General features: G+C 40.2%; 1 protein-coding gene across 1 annotated transcript in view; it reads left to right on the top strand.

The window, feature by feature from the left end:
• CNOT6L (CCR4-NOT transcription complex subunit 6 like) overlaps positions 1–12,852 on the top strand; it is a 45,152-nt gene that overhangs the window by 18,110 nt on the left and 14,190 nt on the right. The window contains exons 3-6 of the mRNA XM_081333043.1: positions 7,238–7,359; positions 8,676–8,862; positions 9,674–9,759; positions 12,505–12,594. Coding sequence (XP_081189169.1) covers positions 7,238–7,359; positions 8,676–8,862; positions 9,674–9,759; positions 12,505–12,594 — 485 coding nt within the window. The remainder of the gene's footprint in view (positions 1–7,237; positions 7,360–8,675; positions 8,863–9,673; positions 9,760–12,504; positions 12,595–12,852) is intronic.

Genomic DNA, 12,852 nt, shown 5'->3' with positions numbered 1-12,852 from the left:
GGTATGTCCATCAGTGCATGCACTGCTTCATTCTGGATCAGTTGAAGCTTCTGTGTGGCCTTCAAGGGCAGTCCCATATAGATAATAAAGAATAAATGGAGAATAAGCCTGATTCTATCATAATCATCTGGTAGGAGATATAGGAATGTATCCAGCCGTACCAACAGGCTGATAAATAGCTTTTATCCGTGGGCTGTTAGGCTTTTAAATGGGACATAATCTTATGCAGAATTGACCTGGGAGGCCGGTGTGTGGTGTAGTTGGTTCACATGGTGTGGTAGGATGGAGGGTTTGTTGTCACTGTGTGTTGGGGGGAGAGAGCACCGGGGGGGGGGGGAGGCTCAGCTAATCTCAATGTACACATGTTGTACTTTGACAATAAAGTTTTATTATAATTATAATCAAGCTTCTAGGTACATTGTTTTCTCCAAGGAAGTACCAAAAGCTTTTAAGGAAAATACCAACTGATATAAAAATGCTACAAGTTGACTAGTCCTAGGCATCTCAGTAACTAGGCATCGTTATTGAGATTTTTTTTTTCATATTCTGTCATTATAGCATAAGCACGATTAATTACAGTTTGTAGATTGAAAACAGTGCTCTCCAGAATTTTTCAGTGAATGCAAACCACATGCTGATATTGTACCGATATTGTATCCTTGGTGCTCTCAGCAGAACATCTGCAAGATAACCAAGCTGAGAGCATCAAGGACCCCACACATGCTGATAATACCTCTGGCTGAAGATTGCATAAAACATAAACAGGATTGTGGGCTGAAGTTCATATTCTCTCTATCTTACTGACCTAAGAGTTGTGCTAGAGGCATCTCAAGGCCAGTACAATACACAGCATATTTCTTTAAGATAAATAATTAAAGCTAGCTCTAAAACTCAGGTTGGTCTCCAAACTGGCAAAACTAAGGTTAGCTATCTAATAAATTTGGTCTTTCAGTTTTCAAGTTGCTTTTTGATGAAATTTATTCTTCGCTGAGAAGTAATTATCGTATATTTCTTCTCTTCCATTGAGTCCTGTCAATTAAGAAGTTATGTCCCAGAATAGCTCATATCCACTTCTGACTGTTTACTGGAAGGTAATATAACTCTGATCCAACAGGCTACAAGGGCTTCCCCCCCCCCCCCAAAGAACTATTTATTGTTTATTATATTTGCTATAAATTGTTCAAGGTGGGCTTTTCACAAACATCGCCCTGAGTCCTTTGGGAAAGGGCGGTATATAAATCCAATTTAAAAAAAAACATCGATGGGAACAGTATCAAAGAAGGAGGGAGAAAGAGTTTTAGTCATTGCAATGTATTTATGGCTATGTATAATGTGGCTCAGTGGGTTAGGACGCTGAGCTTGTCAATCAGAAGGTTGGCAGTTTGGTGGGTCGAATCCTGAGTGCTGCGTAACAGAGTGAGCGCCTGTTACTCGTCCCAGCTTCTGCCAACCTAGCAGTTCAAAAGCACGTAAAAATGCAAGTAGAAAAATAGGGACCACTACAGTGGGAAGGTAACAGCGTTCCGTGCGCCTTTGGTGTCTAGTCATGCCGGCCACATGACCACGGAGATGTCCTCGGACAAGCGCTAGCTCTTCGGCTTTGAAACGGAGATGAGCACCGGCCCCTAGAGTTGGAAACGACTAGCACGCATGTGCAGGGGAACCTTTACCTTTACCTTATAATGTAGGAACAAACTGGCTACCAAGCCAGTTTCCCACATATTTTATTAATATTTCAGTTACAAGGTTTTGCACCACTTTAATTTTCTAATGTAAAATGAAGTGGCAAAGTCTGCTTACATTACAAATTCAATCCTTTAGGTCAATGTCAAATGTATGGCTGCTAAGCACAGCCTAGGACATCTCCATTTATACATTCAATTTGAAATCTACAAATAGAAGCTCCTGCACCACTGTTTTATTTGGAAGAGATACCACTGTGCCATAACAATTTTAAAAGTGTGCATCAAGAGTAGAAAATAAAAATTAATACTTGGCCTAGCATAAAATTACTAAAAAAGGTATTACAGTAGTCAGAGCTTGTTTGAAACTTGCAAGAGGAAACCTTAGGAAGAAATTCTTTAAAGTCCTTAAGAAAATAATTCAGGTTTTTTTGGCAGCTTCTTTTCATAACTGCCCCGTGCCTTGTGGAAAAAGCTTTTCCCAGAGGATCCAGATTTCTGATAAGCAAGCATTGGAGCTACTCTTTAGAAGATTATGTCCCTGGAAATATGCAATTTTGAGCTTGGCCTATATAAAGCTAATGAAATACGTATTTACTGTCCGGCTTAAATCTTTGTAGCTTCAGGTCTCCATGTCACTTTAGACATCAACCCCCTTCACCCCAGTTCTTAGGGTGAGGAAAGTTGTAGTCTAATAACAACTGGGGATCTAAGACTGCAATAGTTCCAATGGTTGCATGCTATAGCAGTTGGAAATTTCCAAGCTGTCTTGAAAGGCAAGATGTCTTTGTGCCTTGCAATAACTCGTTGAGAGCAAGATGAAAAAATAGATTGAATTATCAGGTGGAGCTCTTAAGATGGTAAAACGTGAGATCCAAATGCTTGTGCATCTGAATTTAATAGAAATATCGTTTCAGAGATGACAGTTCTCCAGGCTGTGTGAGGTGGAAAGCTTTCTTTGACCTTCTACCTAACGTCATTTAAGTTGAAAGATTTGGATTGACTTAAACATTTTTTTTCATGCAGAATAGATGCATTTCACATTGAGATGGTGTTTGTTTTCTTTAAGCCCGGGGTCCCCAACCCCCGGTCCATGGACCAGTACCGGTCCGTGGCATGCCAGCAACCGGTCCACACACAAAGCCCCATCCACGGGATGCAGGCAGCACACAAAACCACGCCCCCTCCGGTCCGTGGAAAAACATCTCTCCACGTAACTGGTCCCTGGTGCCCAAAAGGTTGGGGACCTCTGCTCTAAGCCATCAAAAATCAAATTAGAATGGTACAGGTAGTCCTCGATTTATGACCATAATTCAGAACTCAGTTATCTAAGTTGTGCTAGTCATTAAGTTGTTCAGACATGACCACATTCAATTGTACATCTTTTTTTTTTGTGGCAGTTGTTAAGTGCCATAGTCATTAAGCGTAACTATCATCCACAGTGGGTAAATGCTGGTTTCCTGGGGGGGGGGAAAGTTGCAAATCATGGTCATGTGACTGCTATAAATGGTCATAAAATGCAGATTGGTTGCCAAGTGCCCAAAATGTGGACACATGACCATGGAGGGGGCGTGGCCATCGGAACTTCAAATCCAGGCTGTGACCACCTTTTTGGAGATCTGTCATATGGTTGGTAAGCAACTGATTGTAAATGGAGGATTACTTGTATATAATATAATAAATAGTATAGGTCAGGGGTGTCAAACTCAATTTCATTGAGGGCCGCATCAGCATTGCGGTTGCCCTCAGGGGGCTGGGTGGATATGGCCTGGGTGGGCGTGGCCTACTGGGTGGGCGTGGCTAGAGTGTGTATGGCCTACTGGGTGGGCGTGGCCAGCTCTACATCATTCGCATCAAGGGTGCCTATGGGGGCCTGGGTAGGAGTGGGACAGATCTGAGGGTCTCTGGGCCAGGGCCAAGGCAGTGGGGGCCGTTCCTTCACTGTTTCCAGGATGGCTTCGCGGGCCGCATGAAACCACTTCGCGGGCCGGATCTGGCCCCCGGGCCTTGTTTTGACATGTCTGGTATAGGTAGTCTTCTACTTAACAACAGTTCATTCAGTGACTGTTCAAAATTACAACAGCGCTGAAAAAAGTGACTTATGACATTTTTCACATTTACGACCGTTGCAGCATCTCCATGTTCAGGTGATCAAAATTTGGATGCTTGGCAACTGGCTCATATTTGTGACAGTTGCAGTGTCCCAGGGTCATGCAATCAGGGTCATTCAATTGTAGGCTCAATTGTAGTCATAAGCCAAGGACTACCTGTAAAATGTTACCAGCTCATGGATTAAAGCACACACACCCAGTGTTACTTGTGCCAAGCATTAAAGGGTGGATTGCATAAGGTAATAATGCTAAGTTTGGTTACAGGACTGGATTTTTATGTGTTCCATTTCTTAAACCTTTTGTAAAGTTCGCATTTGGGTGGAATTGTTGTTCCTCTGAAGTGGTATGGAAAAGAGGATTTGACTGTAGCGGTAATGGTTAGATCCAGAAGGTTTGGCTATTTTAAGAAAACAATCCACCCACTCCTTTTGTCCTTGATACAATTTGCTTCATACTGAAATGCAACTCTTTTGGCAGCTTGTGTTTTGAAGGATGCGCTTGTAAATCTATAGCCTGGGGTGTAGCTTTGTCTTCACTGTGTACAAATGCCAGTTGCTAAGGTATATATTGTGCTCATGTAGTTTTGTGTGTCAGCTAAATAGGGCCACTGTGCATAAAATTCTTTGAAAAGTTTGTGTTGGAATGTAGTAAGCATGTATTGTTGACTAGGGCAAAGAGCATTAACCCTTAGAAATATTTTTTTAAAAAAAACAAACATAGCAGCATATCCTAATTCTGAATCTAGCCTCACAATGTACAGCTGTTTGGAACAGAAGAATTTACATCAACTTAACCCAGCTCTTCAGTTATAGAAATTATATTTAATTTCTCCTATTTAATTTGCTTAAGGGAATCTGTGGCCACAGTCTGGTCTCACATGACTATAAAGGTAGTCCTCGATTTACAACAGTTCCTTTAGTGACCATTAGAAGTTACAGCAGCATTGAAAATAGTGACTTATGACTATTTTTCACACTTACAACCATTACAGCATCCCCATAGTCACATGATCAAAATTCAGATGCTTGGCAACTGACTCATTTTTATGACGGTTGCTTGTCAGATATCCCAGGAACATGCAATCACCTTTTGCAACCTTCTGACAAGCAAAGTCAATGGGGAAACCAGATTCACTTAACAACTGTGTTACTAACTGAACAATTGCAGTGATTCACTTAACAGCTGTGGCAAAAAAGGTCGTAGAATGAGGTAACATTCACTTAACAAATGTCTCACTTAGCAACTGACATTTTGGGCTCAGTTGTGGTCATAAATTGAGGATTATCTGGATTTGTAAAACCAAGCAAAGGATTCCTGATTTTGAAATTCCTCATTTCAAGTTTATTTCATGTTCCTACTTTATTTCTTTTCCAACTTAAATGCAGAAAAATAGACTTCTCCTCTTCTAAAAGTCCACATTGCTGTTCTAAACATAAATACTTCATACCAGCTTTTGTCATTGTTATGTGTAATTAATTATGTGCTATATTTCATAATTGAAAGCCTTAATTTACCCTAAGTATTAATTTAGAACACTTCTGGGTGGCAAAATAAAAATAAAAATCTCTAAGGAAAAAGCGGTTAGTATTTTTAGGAAATTAATGCTTCTATTTTGAGGGAAAAAAACCTTAATGACTCTAATTAAATTGCCACAGAATAGCATTTCTATAGAGATAGCAGATTTTTGAAAAAGTAAATTACCCATAAAAGTTACTTGCAATAGATTTATCATTTTTGCTTCATGTTACTCATCTTTTAGGCATGAGATAATACTATCAAGCCTTTTAATTTGTTTGTAGGTGGATGGTTAGATATACAGTACCATAATATATACTTAGACTTAGAGGAAGGTATTGACCAAACTTTTGCTTGTTCTATTTTTACTTCAGAAGTATTTACTTAGTTAGATATGATAGTAGTATTTCCATGTGAAGATGGCCTTAAAAATCAAATCCATTGGATAGCTAAAGAGTATAAAATTATACCCATGCATTATTTATTAAAATTGTTTCTGTATCATTTTTTCCGTGCACTTAAGCTTCAAAGTGATATACTGTTTTTAAAATGCAATAACAGCAATATCCCACAGAAGATCGCACACGGTGATATCATAACGAAATTAAGGGAAAATATTTTAAACAAAACAATCCAGATAGGCCATCCGATTGCAATGGTCTCTTTTCCAAAATACTGTTTTGAACTGGTCACCAATGTCCCCTTTTTGTTGATAGGCCCACCATCCGTCTAGGTATATTCTTTACCATTGGGGTATTTCTCCATATCTTCAGACCTATCCGCTCCAAAATGAACCTTGCCTTGAACTGCAAGATGGGCGGCAAATGAATTTGGTAAATGAATAAAAATCTGTCTGACAACGAAACGTCGAGATTACAGCTTGTTGACGGTCTTGCTACCAAAGGGAGTTTTGTCTGCTGGTACCCAGAATAGGACTTTCTCAGTGGCAGCCCTCTCTTTAATGCAGAGGTCCCCAACCGTTTGGGCACCAGGGACCGGTTACGTGGAGAGAGGTTTTTCCATGGACCGGAGTGGGCGTGGTTTTGTGTGCTGCCTGCATCCCGCGGACGGGGCTTTGCTTGTTTGTGCGGACCAGTTGCTGGCATTCCACGGCCCAGTACTGGTCCACGGACTGGCGGGTGGGGGACCCCTGCTTTAATGGATCGGTTTGCTTTCACATAAAAGATTTCTTCATGCCTGTTGGGTTTCAAAAGAGCCATTAAAAACCTGGGTAATTGATAAGACCTTCAGGGTTTTGTTAGGTTGAGCTGGACCGATTCTTTTACTACAGCATAACTGTTTTTCATGCAGTCTCTGTTTTGTAAGCTTTTCCAAGCCTGTCCAGAATGGATAGCGTAGTAAAGGTAATCCTCCTCTTACGACCACAGTTGAGCCCAAAATTTCTGTCGCTAAGTGAGACAGATGTTAAGTGAGTTTTGCCACATTTTGCTATGCGGGGCATTTCTTGCCCCATGGTTAAGTGAATCACGGCAGCTGTTAAGTCAGTAACACAGTGGTTAAATGAATCTGGCTTCTCTATTGAAGGTGGCAAAAGGTGACTTCATAACACTGCAACCGTGATAAATATGAGTCGGTTGCCAAATGTCTGAATTTTGATCACGTGGCCTGTTGCTGTAACGGTCATAAATGTTTAAAAAACGATCATAAGTCACTTTTTTCAGTGCTGCTACAACTTTGGTCATTAAATGAACGGTCGAGGACTACCTGTAGTAATAAGTACAACTTTTTAAGACGAGGGAGTGGCTCCCATTATGTCTAGCTTAATTTTCAGGGCAGCATTTTGTAGCAAACAAACTTTTTATTCCATATTGTACTCCAGTTAACTGTCATGCTTATGAGTCATTTAACAATGAAAAAATTGTTTATTATTGCTTGCACACTGTAATAATGTCCTGCCACCTCTTTCAGACTAACAGGGATGCCAAAGGAAAAATATGACCCTCCAGATCCTCGCAGAATATATACCATCATGTCAGCAGAAGAGGTAGCCAATGGGAAGAAGTCCCACTGGGCAGAGTTGGAAATCTCGGGTAAGGAATCCGATAAACGACCGGATCAAAGGAAAGTAGAACAATTAACTCCCTGTGATCTGCACTCTATGCTTTTATTAAAAAGCTTTTTGAGGGATCATGTGTGTTTTTAGCAGATCCTTTTTATACAGGTAGTCCGCAACTTACAACCATAATTGAATTGGGAGTTATGTCAAAAGACATGCAGGTGGCCTTGTGATTGACTGGATTTTTATTTTTTTGGTGGTGGTCATTAAGTGACTTGCCACAGTCATTAAGCAAATGCTGCGGTTGTTAAGCGAACCCATTGTCCACAATGCACATTGTTTTGTTTGAAGCGAAGTAAACAGTCATGTGACTATGGGATACTACAGATGGCCGTTAATGTGGGATGGTAGCCAAGCATTCAAAATGCAGTCATGTGACTGGGGTGATGGTGGTGGCCGCCAGAACTTCGATTCCAGGTTGTAAGTACCTTTTCTTTGGTCCATCACAATTTCAAAGCAACTAGTTGTAAGTCAAAGTCTTCCTGTATTGCCAAGCTGGGTTTCGCTTATCCTGCATTTGTAACTTTCATTTTTCCTACTCAGATGCGTAACTTTAAATGCATCCTTCTTAAATACTTAATTTTAATCCAAATGCGCAGAGAATATTTTTTTTAAAAAATTACGTGTTTTTGTAAAAAAGGCAATTGTTAATATTTAATTCTTTGGTCTTGACATCTCCGCCTGGAAGAAATACAAATTTTGCCTCTTCAGCTAACCAATAAAATTTTTTGATTCAAGATAATTCTTTGTTTAGCTAGTTTGACACTCTTTCACAAAGGGGTGTGTGTGTGTGTGTGTGTATTCGGGTCTTTTCCCGTGTAGGATTGAAGGTGTCTTGGCGACGTTTCGGCGAGGTCACACTCGTCATCTTCAGGCTGGTGTCTTCGGCTTTGGCACAAAGCCGAAGACACCAGCCTGAAGATGACGAGTGTGACCTTGCCGAAACGTCACCAAGACACCTTCAATCCTACACGGGAAAAGACCCGAATACACCAAGACCTACATACCTGCACCAACTTATGATTATAGATAGATAGATAGATAGATAGATAGATAGATAGATAGATAGATAGATAGATAGATAGATAGACAGACAGACAGACAGACAGACAGACAGACAGACAGATAGAGATAGAGATAGAGATATATGTTATTTTCATACTGAATAGGAGCTTGAAATCATTATTTGGTACATGATTGGTATGTTTTGTTGCAATTGCAAAATTAAGTATATTTGTTGAGCTTGTAGGAAAAAACCTCTTAACTCTCTCTACCTGTTTCTGATTTTAGGTAGAGTGCGCAATTTAAGTACATCACTTTGGTCATTAACCCACTTGACTGCTCTCCACCTCAATGACAACTATTTGACTCGCATTCCACCTGATATTGCCAAGCTTCATAATCTACTTTACCTGGATCTCTCATCCAACAAACTCCGAAGTTTACCAGCAGAACTAGGAAACATGGTTTCTCTCAGGTGAGTTGAATTCTCTTCAGCAGTAATCTCAAAAAGAGTTTTTGCTTCTGTTGTCTTGGCTACTGTATTGATGCAAGAATTTTTGCACTTTTCTTTTTACATAATTTTTGGGTGGAGTAGTAATATTTTGAAATTTATGCTCCTTGGCATAATATGATCAAGAGCATTGGGGAAGGAGGAATAAGTTGATTCAAGCTATGGATAAATGTCACCACATATGGTAGAAAACTCAACTTGGGACTCTTATTTTGGATAATAGTTTTTCCTCTGCCATTCTGGCATTTTTATGTACTTCTGGAATGAGCCTAATATCTGTAAAAGTACTTTTTCAAAAGCTTTAATAATTTCTGAACGTCCAAGTCAGGATGTTTATGATCTTGAAAAACAAGCTCTGCTACTGTTCCAGAGGCAAAGGTATTTTTTAAAAAAAATCTTCTAAAAACCAGACAAGAATTCTTCTAATATTTTATCCTTCTTTATCTGATCCTTTATTTCAATCTGAAATAAAGGTTAGTCTGAAGCCCACAGTCTTGGCCACGTTTGTGGACTTCCTTCAGTTTTTGGTTGACCCATTGTGGTAGCAAATTGTAAACAAATTGTAAATTTGCCTCTACACATTATGATCCGGCACCAGCGATATACCGTTATCCTCAGAAATGGTTGATCTGGAAGTGGGCCGATTATACTAATGCAGACGCTCTGATGTTTTCTTCATGTTTTCCAACTCACCACTTGAAAAAGTATCACAATGAGTGCAGATGTGTAAACCTCTTTTAAACTGCCTTTATTAAATAATTTACTCTGGTTTTAGGGAATTGCTTTTAAACAACAATTTGCTACGAGTTTTGCCTTATGAACTTGGACGGCTCTTCCAGCTACAAACCCTAGGACTGAAAGGTAAAAGGGTAGTAAGAAATATATTTTTGGGTGCTTAAGTCGCTCCGATTCCCCTTTTGTCTGACTTTTCCTCTGTTAACCTCTTGGAGGCAATACCTCTTGTCCTCGACTTACAACCACAATGGAGCCCAAAATTTCCATTGCTAAGCAAGAGAGTTGTTAAGTGATTTTTGTCCCATTTTACGACCTTTATCATCACAGTTGTTAAGTGAGTCGCTGCAGTTGTTAAATTAGCAACAGAGTTGCCAAATGAATCTGGCTTTGCTGGACAGAAGGTTGCAAAAGGTGATCATCATATATACCTGCTGGTGCCCTTGTAACTTTGGTTGCTAAACAAATGGTTGCTTGGGACTATCTTTATATGTTGTAAGTCGAGGACTACCAGTAATATATACCGGTACTTATATATTATATTCCCGTGTTGGCGAAACTATGGCACACGTGCTAGAGGCGGCACTCAGAGACCTCTCTGTGGGCACATGCGCCGTCGCCCCAGTCCTAGGCCTTTAGCTAGGTTTTATAAAACCCTTTTGCTTTAGGTCACCGCCACTGTATGGGGAAAAAAAGGTTCAATCAATCAATTTCAACTTCTCACGGGGAAAAAAAAGACCTCGCAAAGTTGGAATTGATTGAACTTTTTAGTCCTACCCAGTCTGCCATTACCACAGCAGCCATGCCCGCCCAATTGGGCACACCCAATTCATTTATTTATTTATTTATTAGATTTATATACCGCCCTTCTCCCGAAGGACTCAGGGTGGTGTAACAGGGCAATTAAAGTACAGTATGCAAAAGTTAAAATAGATTAAATTAAATTTAGCCCCAAACAAATAAATTATAAAATAATTTGCTACTCTGTCTATAGCAGTGATGGCAAACCTTTCAGAGACTGAGTGCCCAAACTGCAACCCAAAACCCACTTATGTATCGTCGGGTGCTGGGTGGGTGTGGCCCATTGGATGGGTGTGGCCAATTGGGCGGACATGGCTGCTGTGGTAATGGCAGACTGGGTGGGGCTAAAAAGTTCAATCAATTCCAACTTTGCGAGGTCTTTTTTTTTCCGTGAGAAGTTGAAATTGATTGATTGAATCTTTTTTTTTCCATACAGCAGCGGAGACCTAAAGCAAAAGGGTTTTATAAAACCTAGCTAAAGGCCTAGGACTGGGGCGACAGCGCATGTGCCCACAGAGAGGTCTCTTGAATGCCGCTTCTGGCACGCGTGCCATAGGTTTACCACCATGAGTCTATAGAGTAGCACTAACCACTACAAATCTATATTCTTGCCAAAACCTCAACATGTGTCCCTATAGTTTCCAGGAACCAGGTGTAACTGGAGAAACACTTAGTTAAGTCTCAGTTATAGAGTAGCAGAGCAGGCAGGGAAATTTGTTCTCCTATTACAAGCAAGATCAGCCAGGTAGATTTTCCTTAAAAGAGCAAGTTCTGTTGGCAAATGGAATGCCTCTTTGAAGCCCACAAACACAGTTTGCTTATGTTTCCTAGTTACGTATTTTATTGTGCTGACAAAGTTTTTGACCTGTTATCAGCCCCTAAAAAAGAATCTAAACCAAGAGGAACGTCTTCAGGGACATAATTGCCTTTGAATAATACTTTGAAAACTCCAGTTGCAGATAAAGATAGGAGAACGTTGAAACCTGCCCTTTTCATTTATCGAGTAAAGATGACTTCTGCCCAAATTGTTTTAGTTTCAGCCCCATCAATTAAAAAAAAAAGTCCCAAACATTAAGAAAATAAAGCAGAGAGGCTCTGTTTTGGAACACAGAGCCAGATAAATAGAGTTTGAGATAAGCCTCTTCGTATGATGGGGTGATGGCGAAATCGTTTCCTACTGTCCTGATTGTGTACCAAAATGGGTTTCACAATAACTCCACACTTTCCTGTTAGTGTCACTTCACAATGCCTTGCTAAGGCCACACTTGGAATACTGCATCCAGTTTTAGTCACCACGATATTAAAAAGACGTTGAGACTCCAGAAAGAGTGCAGAGAAGAACAACAGAAATGATTACGGGATTGGGGGCTAAAACATATGAGGAACGGTTGCAGGAATTGGGTGTGTCTAGTTTAATGAAGAGAAGGACGAGGGGTGACATGATAGCAGTGTTCCAATATCTCGGGCTGCCCCAAAGAAGAGGGAGTCAAGCCTATTCTCCAAAGCCCCTGAAGGCAGGACAAGAAGCAACGGATGGAAACTCACCAAACAGAGAAGCAACCTGGAACTAAGGACAAATTTCCTGACAGTTAGAACAATTAACCAGTGGAACAACCTGCCTCTAGACTTGTGGGTGCTCCAACACTGCAGGTTTTTAAGAAGAGATTGGATAACAATTTGTCTGAAATGGTATAGGATTTCCTGCCTGAGCAAGTGGCTGGACTGTAAGACCTCTAAGGTCCCTTCCAAATCTGTTATTCTATTGGTTCACTGATGTCTTTATGAAGTATCTTCCCTAGGAATGAAAATTTTTGTATTTTTTTATTTTAATTCCATTTGTATCCCGCCCTTCTCTGAAGACTCAGGGCGGCTTACAAGCTTAGCAGTACAATGCTGCGAGGTTTTCTGGTTTGTTCTAGAACTGAAAGATAGGCTACTAAGTTAACCTGCCTTCCAAGATAAATAAAGGATTAAGGATAATTAAGGATTGTTTCAGTAAATACTAATTCATTCAAATTGAGACTATTGTGGAAGCCATTTCTTTTTTTAAAAAAAATCTCGCTTTGATTCCAGGCAATCCTTTATCACAAGATATTCTCAGCCTGTACCAGGACCCAGATGGGACACGTAAATTGTTGAACTACATGCTTGACAATCTAGCAGGTAAGATTTTTTTTTATTTTATTTTTTAAAAAATGATGAGCCTAGCAATCTGTCCTACTTATGATACGGTAAGCTTTGCTAGGGGAAGAATTTTACACTCAAAAGAGTCCTCCTAAAAGGATGCGTGTGCTCTCTGCACATGCTATATTTTATACTGAATGCACTTGCTAAGAAGAACTGGCTACTTGGTGCCATGTGGCTACCCTGTTTATATCATGCATGATTATGACACTAAATTCCAGGGACTTCAAGGAATTA

The sequence above is a fragment of the Vipera berus genome, assembly GCF_964194415.1.
Source record: "Vipera berus genome assembly, chromosome: 7".
In the NCBI taxonomy this organism is placed as follows: domain Eukaryota; kingdom Metazoa; phylum Chordata; class Lepidosauria; order Squamata; family Viperidae; genus Vipera; species Vipera berus.
Note: the sequence above shows the minus strand (reverse complement) of the source record. Positions and strands in the feature narration are given on the sequence as shown.